Here is a 24,132-nt window from a genome sequence, read left to right on the forward strand (position 1 = left end):
GGCACGGTTCCTTCTATCTTAACCAGCAAGAAGTAAGGATGTTTCTCCCTCTGTCTGAAGCAGGTTTGGGGACGCCCTATTCCCATCAGCCCTAGTCAGTCCAAAGGGATGATAAAAGCACAGCAACACCTAGAGTTGTTACTGTGTGCATTTGTGGTCACCTCACCTCAAAAAGGAGATTGTAGAGTTGGAGAAGGTTCAGAAAACGGCAACCAAAACGATAAAGGGGATGGAGTGACTCTCCTATGAAGAAAGGTTGAAGCATTATGAGATTTTTAGTTTAGAGAGACTGCAAGTAAGAAGTGACATGTTAGAAGATCATTATGTATGGCATGAAGAAAGTGCTGATTTTCTCCCACTCTCATAACACTAGAACTCATGGATATTCAACAAAGTTGGAGCGCTCTTGTGTTTGAATCTTTCATGTAGGTTTCCCAGAGGCATCTGGTTGGCCCCTTGAGGACAGGATGCTAGACTGGGTGGACCATTGGCCTGATCCAGCAGGCTCTTATGCTCTTATGGAGGGCTGCAGCTTGCCCTTCCCTGATCTAAAGCAATAAGCAGCTAAATATTCAGACATTCCAGTCTTGGTAATGTCAAATGTTGCAGTTGTGGCTGCCCTTAAAAATGACTTGAAGATTCACAATGAAATATACTTTATATACACTGTCCAGTCCTTGCCTGACTGCTTTACAGCTTCCTATGCACATTTTCTCAGAAGTCTCATTTTTTCTTTTTTATAAATATGTTTTATTGAGTTTTACAGAACATATTTCAATTTAAACATATCGTTCGCCTTCACATTTATGATTCTCAGAATCCCCAGACTTCCCACCGCCCTTCTCTGGTTTTCAATGTCAATCCCTTTTTCTTTCAGCTTATCCATTTTTTATCTAATTTGTTAACAATATTATTACCTTTTTCTGTTGTGTTTTGTACGTTACAAGTATTACTCTAATCCTGCCAAAGTTTTTAGTTGTTTACAGTGTTCTCTTAAATAAATTATGTATTTTTCCCATTCTTTCTTAAACTTCTCATCCTGGTCTCTCATTCTCCCTGTCTATTTTACCATTACAGCATAGTCCATCATCTTCATTAGCCATTCTTCTCTGGTTGGAACCTTATCTTCTTTTCATCTCTGGGCCAGTAATATTCTTGTTACTGTCGTCACATACATAAATAGTCTTTTCTGCTCTTTCAGAATCTCTGTACCTAAAATGCCTAACAAAAAAGCCTCTGTTTTTTCCACAAAAGTTATTTCAAACATTTTATTCAATTCATTATATATCATTTCCCGGAATGCTTTAGTTATCTTGCACCACATATGTAGAACGTGCCTTCTTTTTCTTTACATTTCCAACATACATTAGAAGCAGTTCTATACATTTTAGCTAATTTTACTGGTGTTAAATACCACCTATACATCATTTTCATATAGTTTTCCTTCAACGAACAGCACGCTGTGAATTTAAGATCTTCCTTCCATAATTTTTCCCAGAACAGAAGTTGGATATTATGGCCAATATCTTGTGCCCATTTTATCATTACCCATTTTATTTCTTCGTGTTTTGTGTGCCATTCTATCAATAGTTTATACATTCTAAATAATAACTTCTCATTGTTTCCCAATAATTCCTTTACGTACCTTGAAAATTATGTACTAAATCCTTTTTTCTCATCTACTTTAAACATATCATTTACCTATCTCATTCTTTTCAATGGGGCTTACTTCCAGGTAAGTGTGCACAGGATTTTAACCACTTCATGTTCAATTATAATCTTGCCTATCAGCTTCAATTTAAGTAAGCAATGAGATGTTCGGTTCATAATTTATTTCCTTAGTGTTTGCCTTTATATTTGCAATGTAATACAACGTGCTTCTGGAACCAAAAATATGGATTACTTAACAATGTAACCAAATTCTTTCCAATGAGTCTAGATTTTATTGTTTCACAGAAAACAGTAACACAACTTGTAAAGAAGACCAAAATGCTTCAGTACAGAGAAGCAATATTATTCTGTGCTGTTCAGCATTCTGATACCCAGTATTCTCAGTGCATCCATTTTTGCTATGTACCAGGCCATGCAAAATTAGCTATAATTGCCACTCCTAATTTCAACTTCACAGTTACCATTGTCAAGGAGGCATATCTGTTATTTTAATTTCAGCCAAAGTGACATAGCATGTTTCTGCATACTGTATTTATAGTCTATCCTATGTTCCAAAATTTCAAAGCAGTTTGCAGTTTGAAAAGATGCAAATGCCAAAACACAGTCCTTATTAATCCTAATTAAGCTCATGAATTATTTAAATTATTAATCATTAAACTAAAACAAGAGGGGCTATAAAATGTCTTTAAAAAAATACCTGTCAAAATGGAAAAATTCTTCTTATACACCACACATCTTATATTACCCTTGGTATAAATATCCATGTTTTGACATGTGCACAGGTGCTTCGGGCCTTATTGTGAGCAAAAGTATTTCTTATGATTTTAGCAGCTTAGATGCTGTTTTCCTCTCCAAGGATCTACCCAGACATTAATATCAGGCGCAGCTCTTTAGGTCTCTATCGCCAAAAGAACTGTGCAAAAACTATTTCCAGTGCTAGGGTTTAGTAACGATAAGGGAGAGTGTCTTCGGCATGTGCATAATGCCTGTATCTCACCACAGCTAGCTATTCCTCTCCTTACACTTACAATCAGAATGTAAAACAGCTCGCACCAACCTACTGCATACCTTCCAACATTCCCAAGAAGAAAATTGAGATGATGTCTTTTGATGCCACATTCTGTGCAAGTCAGGTGATTTGTGCAGGACTGCACACCAAAACACCACTGCTTATCAGGGTTGGAGAAGGACATTGGAAAGAGAGAGCAGAATAAACATATTTCAAGGTGCAGGCTACATGTCCATGCCTCCATCTCTTGTGGTGGCTTTACTAATTCCATGGGTGTCCCAGCAGAACTGGGGCTGTTGAATGGAATGCTACCGCTGTCCAGATGTGCTGGGCTACAATTCCCATTAGTCCCAGCCAGCACATCTGGAGTCCAAACATCTGGAAGATTCTGGGTTAAGGATGGTTGGTATAGACAGCTACAGGTTAATAGTGTATAACTTCCAGATAGTCTTCAATCCTGGTGCCTTTAATTTAGGAATTAACTGAGTGGTCCAGGTTAATAATTACTGTACTGACTAAATTGTACCAACCATTGCTTGTAGCATCCTGAGATGAGGTCAGGCATCAGATGCCTTTTCTTAAGATTTTGTATCTTCATACTTAGTTTCCGCAGAGAATCTACTATGTGCCTTACACAGTAGGGCAGGGGTAACCAATGTGGTAACCTTTGGATGTTGTTGGACTGAAACACTGGTCATCCCTGATATTGGCCCTGCTGGTTGGGAGGTGGAGGGTGCCATTTTGGCTACACCTGGAGAGCACCATGTTGGCTACCCCTGCAGGAGGCTGAAACTTGGCCATGTAGCCCAGATTCCAAACATCCCTCAAATAAAATGAATTCAGATCTGGAGGCCAAAAGAATAATCTAAGAAGACACATTGACAGATGGCTGTTCTGCTAAACGTTTCCTGCTGGTGAGAATAGGGGGATTTAGTTCCAGCAAAGCTGCCTCTCAAACATGTCAAACCGGACCAAGATGCTGACTAAGATGTAAAGAAGAGCAAATGTTGTATCAAGGCTGGAACTTGGAAAATCTCTCTGCTACTTTTCTTTTCTATACCTCCCCTATCCCACCCCGTCCCAACTACCAGATCTTCTGATGAGGACTGAACAGTGGTGGTAGCAGCAGTAATTTCCTGGCCTCTTTCCACCCTATATTTCCCCATATGCACATGTTCTTCCCCCCCTTCTCTTCCTGTGCAGCTCAGCCAATACCCACACCTACGGGAGGAAATGGAACGAATTGTTACAACCCACATCCGCGATCGAGAGAGCAGAACCAAAGATCAGGTGTGTGTGGAGGGGGTTCTCATTTCACAGACACATACACAACAAGCCTTGAGCACAGATGGGAAATCTGCCATGGGCTAAGATCTTGAAAGGGCCCCCTTCTCTCCCCCACCCTCTCTCACAAACAAATCTGCTCCTCTTCTTCAGTGTCACAAACTGCTTTTTCAGCCACTTAATACTGGTGATGCTGAGAAAGACAACCAGGGGATGCCACTGCCTGCCCACCTCTCTGCCTCTCAAACAAGGAGGTGGCAGGAGTGGTGAGGAAGAGCAGTAGCCGGTGGTGCTCTGCAAAGCCTGCAAACCTGATGGGATAGAAAGGTGTTCAGTAAGTGTTTAAAAATTGAGGCAGAAGGTGCCTGCTAGGTCTCTATTGGCAGAGCATTCCACAATCCTGGGCTGATGCCACTAAAGGCTGGGTTTCTTGTTGTCAAATGAGACTCGCCAATCTGGGGAATGACCAGCAATGCTATTGCAGATGATCTTGGTGATGAAGCTGGGATAGAAGAGTTCAATCAGTCCCTGAAGTACCAGTACCTAAGTTGTTCAGGGCTTTAATAAATACAAGGACCTTGAACCTGGCTTGGTGGGTAGTCAGTGAAGATGCTCTAACAAGGGTGTCACATGTTGTCAGCCAAATATCCCCATCAATACTTTGCACCGGCTGGAGCTTCCGAACCAGGCCCAAGGGCAGCCCCACGTGGAACACATTGCAGTAATCCAGCAAGTAACTGGCTTCACCTTTTTCATTCCTCTCTTCTTATCTTCTCTCCCCAGGTCATGCTCCTGATAGATATTGAACTAGCCTACATGAACACAAACCATGAAGATTTTATTGGATTTGCCAAGTAAGTACCAGCAATGAGATGACATGTGTGGTTTTTTTTCCTGGAGGAGTAGCAGTTGTTTTCATCAATTGCAGCAAAAAGGATAAAAGAATATTGTGGTACCTTAAAGACTAAAAGGTTCTGGGCAGACTGTGTTGTCCCACTTTCGTTTTGCTGTCGTGCAAGAGGGCCACCCCTACAGATGGCAATCATACAATGACAGAACTAATAAAGCAGAAGGATGTGTGGACAATCCAGACTAAATCCATCACTAATGCACTATTTTTGCATCAGTGACACGTAGCACAATTAGACCTGCAAGAAAACAAGATTCTGGAGGGACCTTTAATTATGGTTTTTATCTTCTGCATTGCATTTCCCACGAGTTTTTATGCCATGGAATTCAGCTCAGGAATACACTTCATGCATCTGATGAAGTAGATCCTAACCCATGAACGCTTAAACAACTTTAAGGTGCCACAAGACTTGGGCTCATCTACACTTCCATTTGCCCTGCTGCTTTCCCCTGGGGAAGCCCATGGTTTAGGCCTGAATCAGAATGAATGGCAAGCAGCTTTCCTGCTAATTGCTGTTTGTTCTGATTTAGCATCAAAGAGCAGGTTTTCCAAGAGGAAGTGGCAGGACAAAGGCAAAACCACTCGAATCCATGCCTAGAAACCACAGATCATGTGTAAAACTGTTCAAACCCATGCTTTCTAGGCACAGGAAGTGAGGATGAGCCCTTGTTCATGTTCTTCTAGAACTCCATACAATACTATATCAGGTTTTGTTCTTTGTGGTGAGCTGGGTGATGTATTTTGCCTGTAGTTTTACCAATATAATTACCATCTTTTTCTACTCCTTTGCACATTTGGTAAAAAGTGACAGTCTCATCTGCACAGGACACCTGGGATGTGTAAATATATCCTTTCTTCCATTATTATTTTTAGAAGTCCCATAATACTGCACAGCACTTTATATTCTAAATTCCACAAGCAGAGAACCTTGTGTGCTGAGAATTAGTAGCAGTTACCCACTTAAGAAAGAGCGTTGCAAGAACTGAGTTCTCTTATTGATTGCAATGAGAACTTCTTTCCTGGGAATAATACCTACAGTGTGTATGTGTGTGTGTGTGGGGGGGATATTTTCATCAGGATCACAGAAGGAGTTGGGAGGGGGGATAAAAATTAAACTTCCCCCCTCCAGAGAGAGCAATTCAGGCTAAGTGTGGATTTCAAGCAGAGGCCAAGAAATCTGGATTCACATGAGCCATTCCAAGAGAGTCAAAACTGGAAAAGGAAAGAAAAACGTCTTCAGCCTTTTTTTTATTTATTTCTCATGCAGTGCTCAGCAAAGGAGTAGCCAGATGAGCAAGAAGAAAACAGCTGGGAATCAGGTAAGCCCCTTTCGTGGCTATCTTGGGCCACATTTTAAAGCCTTGAGATGGATATTCACTTTGCTTTGCAGGAGGCAATGGAAGTTTCATTAACACATCTTGGAAGGCAGGAGGAACCGAAATGTCAACTCATCGAACCCATTTCACTGAAGCAAAATATTCCATACCCAGGGTGGTAGGGGGGGGAGTCCTGGAGGGTAATCCTCATTAGAGCTTTAATATTCATTAGTAAAGTTAATCAGATAAAGCTTTAATTGTATTGTTGCAAGCTAGCTCCACTGGTTGGCCTGAAATAAGTTTCTTGAATTAATCGTTGGATACACACTTCCTAATGGTTTTCTTTTATTTTTTTAAAGAAAACAACCCACTTTTGTTACAGTCTTATACCTCACTGGTAGTTGTATACTTGTCTCTGCATGGTGTATGGAGGGATAACCTTGTGGATGGTGATAGTGGCAGTAATAATAATAATAATAATAATAATAATAATAGTAATTGATAGGATCCAAACAAAGTTAGGCTTTAATTCTTTCCACCCACCTGGGAATAACTATTACTGAAATGAGTAGGACTGAATTTAGCCATTACTATCTTTTCAGATTGACTTCAATGTGGCCAAAGAGCATAATATTAATAGTAATAATAGAATAACAGTTGTGCTCATTGTGGTTTTGGTTTTTATTACTGAATTTCTAAAGTTGCTCTGCACTTTACAAAAATTAAGAACAGCATGGTCCTTTCTCACAGGCTTAGAGTTGTAGCCAAATACAACTATTTTGTAGAGTTGATCCATTTAAACTAATGGACCTAAGCTAGGCTGCATTCACATGACAGTTTATTCCATTTCCATGACTTTTCTCTAACTGTTAAGTTCTGCATTAATACTTGAACTTACACATGACTCAAAAGCCACTTCTGGAACAAAAGCAGAATTTAGCACAAATTTAGTGCTCATTTCCATGTTATTTGATTCCAGAAAAGAATCCTTTTGCAAATAATATGGAACTGAGTGTTAAACATGCACTGTATTCCATTATAGTTCCACTATATTCCACTAGTTTTGGAAGTGGATTTTACATGTTGTGAAAGTTCAAATGTAATGTGGAACAGTTGAGAAACGTCATGGAAATTGAATAAACAGCAGTGTGAACACAGCCTATGTCATGTCTCTCAGTTCCAGTGGGTCTTCTCTGCGTACATTTAGCATTGTATACAACCTTTATTATCGAAAGAATTACGTGAGAACAAGATATCCAGAGCTGAAAAGGTTATTCAATCTTCTAAAGTTCTTATGAGTTTGGAAATTTTCAGGCCCCGTTTGGGTGGGGTAAAGAACTTCCTTCACTGCAGCCTGTGTCACCATGGGACAAAACCATAGCTGTCCACGTTTCCCTTTTTTTAAGGGAAATTCCCTTATTCTGAATAGGATTCCTCACAAGAAAAGGGAAACGTTGACAGCTATGGACACCAATTTACGGCATGTTTAAAACACAGAGTTGTTTCCCCCTATTGCTGAGGGATCAACCCTGCTTTCTGCTGGAGGAAGCTTCAGCACACAGTTGCCAGATTACAATTCTTGCTGTTCTTTAAAGGAAGCCGTGACAGTTAAAGTGGTATAAAATAAATATAAATGTGTAGCATGAATATAACCTCAGACCTACCACTAGGTGGACTTAGGCCCAAGGCCCTTTCTGAAAAGGCTACTTCTTCACTGCTTCTCAGGCAAGGCCAGCCACTTTATACCACCCAAGTGGGAGAGGAGGAGGCCCTGCAGACCTGTTCAGTCTGTTTCACTTTTAGGTGCTTTAAAACCAAGACAAAACTCCCCCCCCCCTTTTACCTAAGCAGATTTTGTTTTGTGATGTGGTCTTTTTGCTGTTTTTGCAACTAGAGTGCTGATTTAGCAAAAGGTTCTAGTGATAAATGTTCAGTTTTGTTATATATTTATATTTTCCCCCTCCCCCTTTATTTTTGGAGCCTAGTTTCTTCCTCCTCCTCCCGCTTTCTTGAGTAATGATTTCTCCTTTCTTTGCTCCCGTCTTTGCTGCTGCTGCTGTTGTTGCTATGGCCCTCTTTTTGCAGGATGAGATCCTGGTGAGTAAAAAAGGCCACTCAATGTGCAGTGCTAACAAGTACTAATTTAGGTGCATCTGGGGAAAAGCTGGGATGCCTCCGTTGGCTGCAGACGGGGCAGGGAGACAAAGTACAGTAAACCCTAATACTATGTCCGGCAGAACAGAAAATGAGGGAGCAAAAGTCACTAGTTGGTGAACAGAGTGAAAATGGGTTTTCATTATTATTCTTTATTAGATTTACTCATTAGATTTATATAATGTCCTTCATCAAAAGACATTTAATACTGTTGACCATGGTATCCTTCTCGACTGTCCAGAGGAGCTGGGAGCACTTTTATACAGTGGTTCTGCTCCTTCCTCCTGGGCCGTGTTCAGAAAGTGGTGGTGGGGATGAGTGTTCAGACCCCTGGGCTCTCACTTGTGGGGTGCCTCAGGGCTCTGTCCTCTCCCCCATGCTTTTCAACATCTACATGAAGCTGCTGGGAGAGATCATCAGGGGGTTTGGGCTGGGTGTTCATCAGTATGTGGATGATACCCAGCTCTACCTCTCTTTTAAATCCGAGATCAGTGAGGACGGTTAAGGTCCTGTGTGAGGGTCTGGAGGCAGTTGGAGGATGGATGGCAGCTAACAGATTGAGGCTGAATCCTGACAAGACAGAAGTACTGTTTTGGGGAGACAGGGCGGGCAGGTGTGGAGGATTCCCTGGTCCTGAATGGGGTAACTGTGCCCCTGAAGGACCAGGTGCGCAGCCTGGGAGTCATTTTGGACTCACAGCTGTCCATGGAGGCGCAGGTCAATTCTGTGTCCAGGACAGCTGTTTATCAGCTCCATCTGGTACGCAGGCTGAGACCCTACCTGCCTGCGGACTGTCTTGTCAGAGTGGTGCATGCCCTGGTTATCTCCCACTTGGACTACTGCCATGCACTCTACATGGGGCTACCTTTGATGGTGACCCAGAAAGTACAACTAATCCAGAATGCGGCACCTAGACTGGTGACTGGGAGTATGCGGCACCTAGACTGGTGACTGGGAGTGGTGGCTGAGACCATATAACACCAGTCCTGAAAGACCTACATAGGCTCCCAGTACGTTTCCAAGCACAATTCAAAGTGTTGGTGCTGACCTTTAAAGCCCTAAAGTCCAGTATATCTGAAGGAGCGTCTCCACCCCCATCGTTCTGCCCAGACACTGAGGTCCAGCTCTGAGGACCTTCTGAAGGTTCCCTCCCTGCGAGAAGCCAAGTTACAGGGAACCAGGCAGAGGGCCTTCTCAGTAGTGGCACCAGTGCTTCCCCCCCCTAAAAGAATGTTTAGGGGTACTCTCATTTTCCTACTCATATTGAAATACTGCCCCTCAATGAGGCCAAACTTAGATTCACAAAATGTTTAGGGGCATGCGTACCCCTGTGTTCCCCCAGAAAAAAATCATTGAGTGGCACCCACCTTGTGGAACTCCCTCCCTTCATATGTCAAGGAGATAAAGAACTACACAACTTTTAGAAGACGTCTGAAGGCAGCCTTGTATTGGGAGGTTTTTAACACTTGATGTTTTATTATGTTTCTGTATATGCTGAAAGCCACCCAGAGTGGCTGGGGCAACCCAGTCAGATTGGTGGAATACAAATAATAAAATTATTAGTACAGTAAAAATCTTAGGACGGTTCACAAGATAAAAACATGAGATAAAAGCACAATTAAATAGTTAAAACAGAAACAGCTAAACAATAACTCCCCCTCTCACAAACACATTTAAAAGGCTGTAGAATATTAATCAGCCAAAGGCCTGGTTGTATTTATTTTATTTAGAAAAGACTTGCAGGGAGATCTGGAACTAAAAGGTAGAAATCCTGCTCCAAAGGAAATAAAAAGTAATTGAGGTGACTCTGCTTCTTCCATGGCAGATGTGATGGCTGTGGGTTGACCCATGTTTCCTGCAGCAAACAAATACAGCATGGACAACATACCTGCATCTTCAAACAGCTTTGAGGACCCCTTCCAGTTTGTAATCCCATAGATGCATATGCAGGAGTTTGAAACAGCAATGGGCAGACTTCATGTCTATTTTATTTTTTTAACCCAGGACCCTTAAGGTCCACCAACCATAACTGGATTGCAGACTTGTTGCCCAAGGATCCTTTCCATCCAGTGAGCCATAAATTAGGATAGCCTACATATTAAAATATAGATTTACATCTGAGTGAATACAGATCAGTGATCCTAGCAGCCTATTTTGGGGGCAGGGGCGCAAAAGAGGATTTTTGCTGTTGCTATTACAACACAACTGCAAGTTAGAAAACCTTACCAATCTCCTGCAGTTCAGTGATTTGCCAGTAGATCATGATCTGCCTCATTTCTCCTCTGGTTTAAAGTCACAGGTACGTCACCCACCTGTCAACAGTGTTTGCAGGAGAGAAACCATTATAATGCCATTGTTGCCACAGCAATCATGTCTGCTGCATAATATGTGGTGTCACCTTCAGGTCCAAACTACAGAAACACAAGCCTGTTATCAATCATGTCTAACAGGGAGATGGTGCGATTTAAAGTACCCATAGGGTTTCTAGGCATGGGTTGCTGAATTCCCAAGCAATTTTCTCCCACTTGAGCTCACTTCTGGTATCAGGTGATGGGTGCAAGGAAAGTGGACTTCAGGCAGTCATAGAGCCATAGAACAATAGTCTTGGTTTCCAGACCCTTGATCATCTTGGTCGCCCTCCTCTGCACATTTATTTTATTTTATTTATTTGTTACATTTATATACCACTTTTACCTTCCAATGATCTCAAGGTGGTGTACGTGGTTCTCCTCCCCCCCATTTCATCATCACAACAACCCTGTGAGGTAGGTTAGGCCCAAGGTCACCCAATGAGCTTCATGGTTGGGTGGGGATTTGAACCCTGGTCTCCCAGGTCCTAGTCCAACACTCTAACCATTATGCAGCACTGATTATCAATATACTCCTTTAACTGTGGTGCCCAAAACTGAACACAGGACCCCTGATGGGCTGAAGAAGACTAGTAGATGGGGAAGAGGATTCTGCCTCCCTTACATTTGTACCCCTTTGGGGTTTAAACTAACCCCCCGACACCTGCCTCCTTTAAACATGATTAGCAATAAGGTTCTGTCCAAAATTATAGATTTGCTGCTATCGCATGTAGTCTGCTATGAGGTAGGCCAGAGATATCCTCTGGATTGTGAGGATACTGTTCCTATAAGTTTGGCTTCTACAACTCAGCCAGCAGTACATACCAGCCACGTCTGGTGGCTCTGTAACCCTCTTTCTGTTGCTGGCTGCCTTGGGCGGAAAAATAAACGTGACAGCTGTCAATCAGATAGCAGGCTGCAATACATGGCTAGTGAAGCTGGTGTTCAGTCTTAAGTTGCTTAGGTCTGTGCCATGGGGCGGCTGGAGAGATACTTAATTCCGGTTGCAGAATTTGTGTTTTCTGCTTAGAGAATTCCAGAATTATTGTGGCCATTACTTCCTGTAGTTTGGTGGAAAGAACTGTGTCCCATTGTTTCCTGTTCACCTAACTCTTTATATGCACTTGGACGGCAACTGCGTCCTTCGTTCCACAGTTTACATGGCTGGAGAGAGCAATAGTTGGGGCAGCCTGGATGGCTCATTCTGCCTGGAGGAAGGAACCTGCTACCGAAAGGACTTGCAGTATTAATGCAACAAATGGGAAGCTGGTTTCGCAGTAATGCACTAGGCTGTAAGCACTAAAAATCCAATCGCTGAAGTGCAATATGTGGCTGTGTGAAGGGATTTTAGGCAAAGATGCTAGACATGCTTGCTTAAAGTCACACCACAAGCTGCAAGTGTAGAGCAGCTCACCACTAAAAGATGCAACCATATTTTAATATAGACTAGCATACAAATACACTGTGTATTTAAAACACCAGTGGAGTTATAAATAGGAAAAGGCAGAAAAAGCAGACTTGCCTGGGAATAAATTCAATTTGAGTGCACATGGCTTGACAATACTTGTTGAAGTGGAGCAGGGAAGAACTGGATGCCTAGATGAACTACGGCTTCAAATGAATCATGAGTCTGTTCCATTTATTTCAATATTTCCCATTAAGGGATTTTATTTCAACCAGAAATAAGAACCACTGTGACCTGGATTTGAAATTATTCCAAGGCAACAAAGGAGTCCCTTACATTTTATTAGAACTAGAAGTTAGGGCAGGAAATAGTTTCACTTTAAAATGTGGAAGGATGACATCTAGGTCCAAAGGTTTGCAAAAGATATGGTGGAATCCTCCTGTGTTGGCCTTAAAGGGAACCAGTACAAACACATGCGTTTTGCTGATACCTTATTCCACGTGTAGGTTAAATAGACAATGGAAAAACTGGAAAGATAAATTGTGGTGTTACATTTGATTTGTGCATTGCTAAATTAAAGATTAACTATGAAATATATTTTCATCCAATGACTGTGCAATCCTAAATTATATGTTTTGGGTGTGTGGAATCTGAAGTTGGTTTAACTGCCCATCCAAAGCCCTGCTGAGGTCTCACTGGCAGGGCAGATGTGAGGTCAAAGGATCGCCCTTCAACTCCTCTGCCTTTTTCTTTTGTCAAGAGAAATTCAGACTAGCTTGGGAGCTGCTCTAGATCTCTTCCTGGTTTGGGGGCATGTTGGCTTTGGGTTCTTTGGATATGAGCTATTTCCCAGGCCTCCCCAGATGTTTCCATGGCAGCAGGAATGGGGGATCCGACATGAGATCTCGCTCTCTGACATCAAAGTCACAGAGATAGCAAAACGAATGAAGATTGAAGAGTTAAGGGAAGGGAGGCAGTGTAAAGCTTTTGAGTTAAGTTGACTATCTTTGTAAACAAATAAACAATCTTTATTTAAATAAGTGATTGTAATGCCGTAATATCTTACACATCTTCATACTGCTTTCCTTCCAGTGAAGTTTACTTTTCTGTAATGTTGCTTCCCTTCATGTGTTAATAATTAGTCTGTTTCTGAGTATAACTGGGGGGGGGGGATTAGCTGTAATTAATAAGAAGATTAAAACCAGGAGACTGTAGTGGGAGCAGAAGTAGGTCTCTCCAAGATGAAATAAATAATAAAGAAAGAGGAGTAAGAAGAAAGAAAGTCTAGATAAGAGTGGTATGGTTTGTGCATTCTGGCCCTTCACTCCTACTTTTGCAACAGGAGTCATTGAATCAGGGGGAAATCTTCAATTAACCATAGTTTTCCATTTTATCTGAACCAGAAAACTGTGGCTAATGGCTTCAAAACAAGCCAGGATCTTAAGCCAACATCAAATTATAGCTTCATATGCTATCTTGTTGTTAAGCTGAGAGATGATTGTTCAAATACATCCCATGAGTTAAAGAAAGAATCTGAATACAACCCTCCCCACAAAAACCTCCCTCTTTATTCAGGGCCTTTAGGAGGCACACATGCATACTTGGATGAATTTATTTTATTTAACAAGTGGAATTTTCTTGGCTTCCAGATTTTTCTTCCATGTGTTTTCAGAGCAGCTATTCTTTATAACAGCTATGATAACCCAGGGACCAGAGTGGCCTCGCCAAAGAAGTTTATCCCACCTCCTTATTCCCTTGCAACCCTTCTAAATTTTAATCCAGGTGTGCTAAAAAGTGTGATGGTTCCATTTTTGGGGGGGGGGGGAAACTGGTTTGCAGAAGAAATTTGGCAATTAAATGTTCAGGCTGTCTTTGAGTTTTGAGCGCTCATACCTGCACTAAAACTTTATTATAAAGTTTTATCAAGCACTAAGGGGATGGATACAGTGCCTGGTATCCAAGAATACAGAATCTTCAAGAATTACAGAAGCTGGCATGTGGTAATTGATATGTACAAATGCAAATTTAGAAATAATTACTATAATTTAAATAGAAACAGGATACCTCTTACCATAGTAGAGAAGACACTAGGTGATTTCTGCGCCTGCTCAGTCTGCTGACCAGGTTCTACTAACTAGCCATTGTGGGCAACTTCAAGGCTCCTCTCCCTTTTTATGGTTCCTTTATCTTTAAACCAGACTTGGACTTAACAACCCTCAGACGGAGAATACATTCAAATAGAGGGCTGCCATCTGACAGCCTTTCAAAATAGAAACCTGTCATTGCAAAGTAGGACACATGGCTACCTTATGAACACATCATAGTAAGCTGCAGTTAATGGTTTACTGTCAATGTGCAAATGGGTTCCTCTTCCTCTTCACTTCTCTAGTGCAAGCAGGGACAACAAACCACAAGCCTTTTTGTCCAGGGACTATGATTTGTTTTGCTCAAAGAAACCAAGACCAAACCTTGGCTTTACATCTTGGGGCTTATCCACACTTACTTTTCCTCTATGCTTTCCAGGCAGTCTGTGCTTTAGAACTCCATATCTGAGTGCCCTTTTTTGCTCTAGACTTCCCCCACGAAAAGCCACTCTTTAAAGCTGAATCCAGCAACTCACAGAAAACCTGAAAGAGCACCCAGACATGGAGCTTTAAAGCGCAGACCTATGCTTGGAAAAGAGTGAACAAACGGTGAGTGTGGAGAAGCCCTCGGCTATGTGGCGGGAAACAAGCCACAGTCCTCAGTTGAGACCAAATGTTAATTCAGGGACTATGGCTTATTTCCCCCTCCTCGTGCTAGGAGAGGATGCAGGGGCCATTGGCATGGACATGGCAAACCACTAGCTGTAGCGTTACCACAACTTGCAAAGAGTGTCATAGACTCATGTAGCTAGACATGTTGATGGTGGTGTTGCTGTTGCAGAATGAGAGGCAGTAGTTGTGCAATTGTCTTCACAAGAAAGAAAGAAAGAAAGAAAGAAAGAAAGAAAGAAAGAAAGAAAGAAAATCAGTCAGTTTAGCAGTTGTGTTGGTCTTTGTAGTACTCCGTTTTCCTCATGGAACACAGATGGTTCATGCTAAAAGATTTTTCAGACTGTAGTTTGCTGCAGGCTGATTGTTTCTTGGTGTAGTGACAATGCACCTCCCAAGTACAGCACTCTCATTCTCTCTGTCTCTGTCTCTCTCTCACACACAAACACATATTAAATCGAGGATATGAATTCCAGATGCACCTTTGCTTCCAGATACTCACTGTTGTTTTTTAAAATGCTATTAACTCAATTGTTTGTTGATTGCAATCCTCTTTTTTTTGTTTGATCTACTCAGTCTTTGCTACGGAGTGGGGTCTAAACACGGTTGTGTGTACTGCAGATTTTTAAAAAAACTGTGCCAAAGCAACACAGGTACCATGCAAAGATAAGCTGAACTCTTTAGCCTGTATGGCATATGTCAGGGGATGACAATTTCTGCATACTTAATTCGTGTAAAGGAGAGTGGCATGTGGTCCTGAAACCACATTTGATGAGCACAGGAAATGCTGATATAACTCCTCTGAGATTTTGCTGGATATTGCCAACACATTTTCAAATCTATTTTGGTAGTCGTATGAGGCAGAAATTTCCTTTGACAAAATGAAAACTGAGTTGTGAGGTTGGGGGTTCCCTGCACTTGCACTGAATTACAGAGTACACAGAGCCCTGTTTATCCCCACCATCAAGAATGGAAAAACTGGGGCTCCCAGATGTCTGTTGTTCTTGAGATGTTCCTCTTATTTTATTCTGGAACACCATAGCCCTTGATTCTGGTCTTTTGTAATGTCTTTTTAATACTCACCTTGCAACCCAATAAGACTTCCCCTTCCAAGTCTTGCTGAATGGTGTGTACCTTCCTGACTTCAGACTTGGACCTCTTACTATGATTTGTTTTCTGATGTCTGGCAAAGGCATCAGAGGTTTTGATGCTCTTCACTGCAGCCCTATAGATCTCTGCCCTAGAGCCTTCCTCATGTGTTCTTGGCAGAGGATATATGAGATAAGATAAGCAAGTTCTTGCCTTCTTGGTCTGGCTCTTTCTCCTGTTTTTAAGCAGATCTCAGTTTGCCGGCGTAGGTTCATCCTCCATAGAGGATATCCAAGGAGCTGTTGGGCCGGCCCTGCTGTTTGATATGCTGCTATGTTTGTGTGTGTAATGCCATTCTCTTCTTATCCACTGAGTCAGCTGCTGGCATGCGTAACAATGATACGTTTTTATAACACAGGTGATCCGCAAGGGCTGGCTCACCATCAACAACATTGGCATCATGAAGGGTGGCTCCAAAGAGTACTGGTTCGTCCTGACGGCTGAGAACCTCTCATGGTACAAGGATGATGAGGTAAGAACTCTCTGTTGGTGTTTTCTGTTCCTTCTGAATTGCCATCAAGGGGACTTCTGCTGGTTAATTGTTAAGTTGTACTGTATTTTGTATTTTTAAGAAATACATTTTATTGTCAAGTGGAGTTGGTTTTTACTGGATATTGTAAGCAGATTTGTGGAGGAAGTTCCTCAAAAAGAGGGGTTACACATTTTAAAATAAAGAATCTTGACGGCTCATTAGATCCACTTTTGGAGTCCGCAAAATTCAGCAGCAGCACCATATATTGTTGTAGCTTATCAGACACTTCAGGTCTTATGAACTTACCTTGAGTTCTCCCCCTTCCATTTCACCCCAAATCAGTCTGTGGGTCAGTTGTGATAATCTTGAACTCACTACTTTGACATTACACGGTGAAGTCAATTTCTGCTTGAATGTACAGTGTTGTGAGCTGGTTGTGTGAATTGCTATGCCTCTGAACTTCCTCTCTCTAACCTACTTCTGGAAGTGTTGTGAGGAGTTACCAACTTGGAATTGGAAGTTGTGTTAAAATAGTTATGTGACATGCTCAGCACACAGTAAAGTGAACTAACCGACTTCAGCACAACAGGAATGAGTTGAAAAGGGAGGTGTCAATCATATCAGGATAGGTGGAAGAATCCACTGGCACCTAAAATTATTGGGTCTGGCAACTGCATTTTTGAAGAGGGCAGTATTATCTCTCTCTCACTAGTGTGCTCACATCTTCATCTCTCCCTTCCTTTAAACTTGACTTCTAGACATTCTTGCGGGTAAGTTTTGAAAACATTTTTGCATTATACATATGCTGTTGTTGTTTTTTAAAAAATGTTTATTGCCATTTCTGAATTATTTAAAAAATAGGGTCAAATTTCTGATTGCCCTAGGGGGTGCTTAGCAGGCCCATTTTAAAATTGTCAGAGGTAACCCTCCTTAGAATTCATCGTTGGGCAAAAGGTTCATTGTGCAATTGGGAAAGCAGGGTCTTCCTTTTCAGAATGCTTTCCCCTCTGGTAGTGACTTTTATCTCATTTTGTCACCAGCTTAAAACATATTTATTTACCCAGGCACTTGTGGGGTTCTATTTTCCCCCCAGTCCATGGGAGAGAGATGTTCCGTAGCTTTAGAGCAGCTTTATGATTGTATGTTAACTGTAATATATTTAACCTCTTTCAGTTGTTTTGTGAATTGTGCTATTTTCACTTGTTTAAGTTTTATGTTATTGCGTCCCCTCAGTAGATGATCAGAGGGCTAGATTTTTTATTTTATTTTTAATAAGGTAAAATAAATAAAATACAGATATATTTGCACACACATGGGAGAGAGGGAGGGAGGGAAATTCAGCCACAAATGGACTTGAAGTAGCTAGTGCATCTCATGATTTCAGAATGTATAGCGAGTCTTTAGCGAGCAAGAGAGAAAAGTATTGTTTTGAATGAGCAATAATGTCTGCTTCTGCAAGGCAAATTCCCTAGCCAAATCCTGTCTAATAAATCAGATTGGAATGTGTAGAAAATAAATCAGACTCTAACAAGGATTTCCTCTGTCTAGCTTAGGTTTGTAGGTTTGGGGGTTTGAAATCAGACTGAGGGTTCCTTTTACTACAAAGGTTTCGTTTTACTATAAAGCGATCAAATAGCAGCCCTTCAGATAGGTTACCTACCTACTTGAGTCTCTCATCTGTCAGGATCTGGGCATCAGAGTTCAAAGAAATGCCACCCAACCAATCAGGAAGGGGTTTGAGGGCAGCTGAAAGGGTGGTAATGGCAGTTTTAGGGAGAAAAGAAGATAAAGGCTGGGAGATATGTTGATGGTTCTATAGTAAGGTTGGGGGAGAAACTAGATTTGGTTTGCATTTTAAAGCTGCCTAATCTGCACGTTATGAGAACTAAAACACAGCCACCCAAGATTTGCACTTTCCTGAACTTCTCCAACCAAGTAACAGGCACAGAAATGTGCATACCCCAACAAAGTGGGCCTTTAAGAGAGCGTGACATACAAATGTATGATTATAGAGATTGTTTGTTTGTTTGTTTGCAGAAAATGTGCATATTCAGCAAGCATGTACAGTTGCAATCGAAATTATTCGACTCCCATGGCAAATCAGGTTTATTATCAAAATTTACAGGGATTCCATTCCAGGGGTTGAATAATAGTGAGACTGGAGAAGCCAGTATAAGTTGCAATTTCAGCTGAATTTGGGGGAACCACTTGAAGCACCTGTTGTATTGAGCTATTTCAATGGTTTTTCTTTGATTTGCTCATTGCAAACTACTGAAAGTCTGTCAATTTCACCCGGTAAAACTGCTGTTGATCTTTAACATGGTGCAATGCTCTTAGCTTCTTTTGCCAAGTAAAAATGCACCTGTTCCCATTGCAGACCCTCCAAGGAATTGAAATAGATGAGTGCACTGTCTTCACACATGATGGTGTACTTATTCCTCCTTATGCCTCCTCCCCCAAATCCATTTAGGTAAATAAAACATCATGTATGAAATGGCCCCTAGCTACCTTTCCAGTTCTGCCTGATGAAAAGGGAGTAATGGGGAGAGTGGCCTCTCCCTTGTAACCTGAGTACTATGTTTCCAGATGTTCCTTATTTCAAACCACATGGATTTATCATAAAGGTTAGCTGCATTTCAGACCAACAGTGTGCTATTGTACACAATGAGTGGCCCTTATTTCTGGTTAAGCAGCTCCTGAGACAGCACCCCTTCCTTCTGAGATCTTCACCCATCCATCAGATGGGCAAGCATGAATTAGTAGCACTTTGGTCATCAAAGGTATTGCAGTATCAATCACTCACCCCGTTGCTGCCGACACAAAGCTTCCAAGACAGCATATGTCTGTCAAATTGATAGGCCCTTGCTGTCTATCCACCTCAGAGTTAGGCGTGAAGGCAGGAGAGTGTGAGAGACACAAACATTGGGTTTCGATGTCAAATTGACCTCTGCACCTGGATTCCAGAGGTGTCCAGAATCCCCCAGTTACTCAGAGGTGATGGGAATGACTGCAGTTCAGAAACATAAGCCATTTTAACTAGTTCCAGCTGCAGGGGTTGGGGCTGAAGTGTGTGGGGATAGCAGTTCCTTTTAATCCTTGGGTGAGGGCAGCCCCCGGGCTGAATACCAGCTGCAGATTTGCATTGTTTCCCTTCTGGATGGATGGCGAGAGGCAGCATTGCCCAATTAAGGCAGCTACCTGCCAGCCACCATCCCTTGAATAAATGCAGGGAGACCCAAGTGCTGGTGGGGCAGGAGCTGAGCAGAAGAAAGGGGCCTTTGTTTCAACCAGAGTGGAAGGGAAAGGGGGAACATGTTTTTATTTCCGCCCCTCCCGCTCCACTTCAGCACCATATCCCTACACCCACACACCCCTCCTCTTTCATAGGTCCCACTCCTTGGCCTCTTTGGAGGGAAACATAAGCAGTTTTCACTTGGAAGCAAAGCAGTATATTTTAGTAGGAATTTATAGAGAGCCCTAGGATTTATTTATTTTTGCAGATCATGTCTTTCAGCTTGTTGGCTTTACAATGAAGGGTGCTCCTGGGTGCCAGCTGTCTCCAGCGTTCATGGAGAGTGCCATGACCTCTGGCATTTCACAGGTGAAAACAGAACGCATTTGTAACACCCCTGCCTGATCTTATTGCCATTGCCCAAGGACTTGCCACCACCGTCACATCGCTGAAGGCTCCCTACTCAGTCTGCCGTTGTAGAGTTCAGAAAAGGCCAAGCAAAATGGGGGATGGAGAGACTCCCTTATGAGGGAAGGTGGCAGCATTTGGGACATTTTAGTTTAGAGAAAAGGCAAGGAAGAGTCAACATGATAGGAGTTTGCCAAATTTTGCGTAGTATGGAGAAAATGGAGAGAGAAAAGTATTTCTCCACCTCTTATAAGGGGGAGAACTTGTGGGCATCAAATGAAGCTGAAGGTTGGAAGGTTGAGGACAGATGTCCTTCACATAGCGCATGAATAAACTATGGAACTCTTTCCTACAGGAAGCAGCGATAGCCTCCAGCTTAAAGGTAAAGGGACCAGTCATGGCCAACTCTGGGGTTGCGATGCTCATCTCACTTTATTGGCCGAGGGAGCTGGTGTACAGCTTCCGGGTCATGTGGCCAGCATGACTAAGCCGCTTCTGGCGAACCAGATCAGCACACGGAAACACTGTTTACCTTCCTGCTGGAGCGGTACCTATTTATCTACTTGCACTTTGACGTGCTTTCAAACTGCTAGGTTGGCAGGAGCAGGGACCGAGCAACGGGAGCTCACCCCGTCGCAGTGATTCGAACCGCCGACCTTCTGATCGGCAAGCCCTAGGCTTTGTGGTTTAACCCACAGCGATGACTTTAAAAGAGGATTGGACAAATTTCACGGAGGACGCAACTATCAGTGGCCACTAGCCACAATGGCTGTGCTCTGCCTCCCCAGTTGGAGGCAGGAAGTGCTTCTGAATAGTGCTGCCGGAAACCCCAGGCAGGTGGGGAGTGTTCTTGTGCTTGGGCTTGGCTTGGCTTGGCTTGCAGGTTCCCCACAAATATCTAGTTGACCACAGTCAACTGTGCTGGACTAGAAGGGCCATTGGCAGTGCTTTTTTTTTCAAGGGGGTACCAGCAACTTCCCCCCAACCGATGTTTAAAGGATGGCACTTACTGTGACCACTTCATGGTTAGTACCAGCACCATTTTTTAATTATTATTTTTTTAAAGCACTGGCCATTGGCACGATCCAGCTGGCTCTCCTTACGCTCTTGCTGTGTTCAGTTACTCTCCAATATAGTTGTCTGGTCCCCACCGATTTAAAAGCCAGGGTGGTGAGTTCAAGAATTACCAGAAAAGGCTGTATGACCTAAAATATGTGGTCAACTGTTTGAAATACAGTGAAACCTTGGTTGTCAAATGTAATCCGTTCCGGAAGACCGTTCAACCATGGGTAGGCAAACTAAGGCCAGGGGCCATATCCAACCCAATCGCCTTCTAAATCCGGCCTGCAGACGGTCCGGGAATCAACGTGTTTTTACATGACTAGAATGTGTCCTTTTATTTAAAATGCATCTCTGGGTTATTTGTGGGGCATAGGAATTCGTTCTCCCCACCCCCCACCCCAATATATATATATATATATATATATATATATATATATATATATATATATATAGTCAGGCCCCCCACAAGGTCTGAGGGACAGTAGACTCTGCCCCTGCTGAAAAACGTTCAACAACCAAGGATCAAAGGGCTTTCAGCAAAGTGATTGGGTAAAATTGAGAAATGTGCCTCGGAAGCCATTCGACTTCCGAGGTGTGTTCAAAAATGGGAACATTCACTTCCGGGTTCCGAAGTGTTCGGTTTCCAAAGCGTTTGACAACCAAGGTTCCACTGTATAACCCAGGATCTTCAGGGTGTAAAATGGCAGTCTGTGCACTGCCAGGGAGTACCTTAGGGCTCATAACTATGCATTTTCATGTATACATGTTAGAGACTAGATACACACAGAGAGAGAGAATGACTGGATCAGGCTGATATGGAACACACTGAGATCAATGGGTATAGGGCAGTATAATAAATGGATAGATAGGTTTTGGTCTGTGTCAGTTTCACATGTGGTCATTCATAAAACTGTTCAGCCCAGCCTCTATATTAATATGTAATTTTTAAAGAAATCTGCAGAAAAATTAAATTCATTTATAGATATGTATTTTATCACAAAGTATATATTTAATCTTGGTGCATGCATTTCTAAATTCCAAAATAAGATTTTTTTTAAAAAATGGATTTGATACTTTTCTTTGAGCTGAAAACAATATTGCAAAATTCGGTCAACTGCAAATTCTGAAAGATAACTGTGTCTTGATCTGTACATTAGCCCAGGAGGTATAGATCTAACATCTAGGTTAAATTACTGCAATGCATTCTATGTGGGGTTGCCTCTGGAGACAGTTCAGAAATTTCAACGGGTGCAGAATTCAGCAGCCAGGTTCCTCACTGGGGCAAGACAGTTTGAGCATATAACGCCAACCCTGGCTGCCAATTAGTTTCTGGGCCTATAAAGCCTTAAATGGTTTAGGAACACAATACTGCAAGGACAGTCTCCACATATGACCCGGACCCTGCAATTATAATCTGAGGCCCTTCTTCGTGTGCCTCCTCTGCAAGAGGTCTGCAGGGCGGCAACATGAGAACGGGCCTTTTCTGCAGTGGCTCCCTGTTTGTGGAATACTGTCCCCAGGAAGGCAGGAAGACAGGTATATACTTAGGCGCCAGTCATAAACATCTTCTCGCAGGCCTTTGCTTAATTAAAAAATCTATAGCCTTTTAAACTATGTGGGGGTGTGCTGTTGTTATTGATTGTTATTATGGTATGCATTTTTGTGTTTTTATATTGTAAGCCGCCCTGTGATCTTCAGAGGAAGGGTGGCATTGAAATAATAATAATAATAGGGATGCGGGTGGCGCTGTGGTCTAAACCACAAAGCCTAGGGCTTGCCGATCAGAAGGTTGGCGGTTCGAATCCCCGCGACGGGGTGAGCTCTCATTGTTCAGTCCCAGCTCCTGCCCACCTAGCAGTTTGAAAGCACTTCAAAGTGCAAGTAAATAAATAGGTAGCACTCCGGTGGGAAGGTAAACGGTGTTTCCGTGTGCTGCTCTGATTTGCCAGAAGCGGGTTAGTCATGCTGGCCACATGACCTGGAAGCTGTCTGCGGACAAACGCCGGCTCCCTCGGCCTATAGAGCGAGATGAGTGTGCAACCCCAGAGTCATCTGCAACTGGACCTAACGGTCAGGGGTACCTTTACCTTTTTAATAATAATAATAATATCAGGTTAGTTTGTTTTGGAATCCCCCTCCACCCAATTTAATACCCAGCCTAATGGAGTTCAAAGGCTTTTCCTTATTGTTTTTTAAATTAACGTATTGAGGATTCAGTGAATTATCTCTTGAGGGCTATGTGCATTTGTATGTGTGCGCGCACACATGCACAATAGGGGGCTTGAACCCCCCTCCCACATCCCCTCTTTCGTAAGGTTATGTTGTGCTTTTTTTATCCCAACCTCTCTGTGGCGGCTAAACCAAAGGGCTGCTTTTTTCTACACAAGAGAAGCAGAGCAAGTTTGGCCATTGAGTCAAGCAAGGTACCTCTGTTGCTTGAGAGTAGCCCAGCCTATTCCCACCCCGTTGCAGTGGAGCTGGGCAACCAGACTAGGTGGTGAAAACATCTGGGCCCCATTAGCAAAATACCCGGCCTTTTCCCGCAAAAGCTGCCTTGTTCTCTCTCTCCCCCCCCCCCGCACCGCCCCTGCTGAAGGAAATGGTTGGAATGTAAAAGGGTCTTAAAGGGGTGAAAGTCTTAGCATAGATGGGGTTCTTGCCTGCTGTGAAGGGAGTGGCTGATGGTGTGTAATGGGGAAATGGATGGGCTTAGACTTGCCAAGCAGGGGCAGAAAGCCGACTCTTTACACTGCCCTACGTCCAAGAGCCCCTCTTATTTTTGGATTCACTTGGCTGTTTTCTTTTCCTTTGTCAGCCTCCCAATGGGCTGGATCCCTGATCTGTAGAGAGCCATAGTGCAGTAGATTTGCTGAAGCAATAGTTTCAGCTAGGAACCGATTGCTTCCAGTGGGTTGGCCAAGTGGGGTTATCTCACTTGCCCAGTTGTTTCTCTTCATGA

General features: G+C 42.6%; 1 protein-coding gene across 17 annotated transcripts in view; it reads left to right on the forward strand.

Annotated features, from left to right (window-relative positions):
• DNM1 (dynamin 1) overlaps nt 1-24,132 on the forward strand; it is a 132,558-nt gene that overhangs the window by 66,460 nt on the left and 41,966 nt on the right. For 9 of the 17 annotated variants that reach the window (XR_008328450.1, XR_008328449.1, XR_008328451.1 and 6 more), the window contains exons 11-16: nt 3,884-3,970; nt 4,748-4,818; nt 6,142-6,193; nt 8,276-8,287; nt 16,358-16,471; nt 17,230-17,241. Coding sequence is in view for 14 of the 17 variants with exons in the window: in XM_053373541.1 (XP_053229516.1) it covers nt 3,884-3,970; nt 4,748-4,818; nt 6,142-6,193; nt 8,276-8,287; nt 16,358-16,471; nt 17,230-17,241 (348 nt within the window). In the remaining 3 variants the exon portion in view is untranslated. The remainder of the gene's footprint in view (nt 1-3,883; nt 3,971-4,747; nt 4,819-6,141; nt 6,194-8,275; nt 8,288-16,357; nt 16,472-17,229; nt 17,242-24,132) is intronic. The other 8 variants (XM_053373552.1, XM_053373544.1, XM_053373553.1 and 5 more) reach the window with 3 other exon arrangements.

Source organism: Podarcis raffonei, chromosome Z, assembly GCF_027172205.1.
Source record: "Podarcis raffonei isolate rPodRaf1 chromosome Z, rPodRaf1.pri, whole genome shotgun sequence".
Classification (NCBI taxonomy): Eukaryota; Metazoa; Chordata; class Lepidosauria; order Squamata; family Lacertidae; genus Podarcis; species Podarcis raffonei.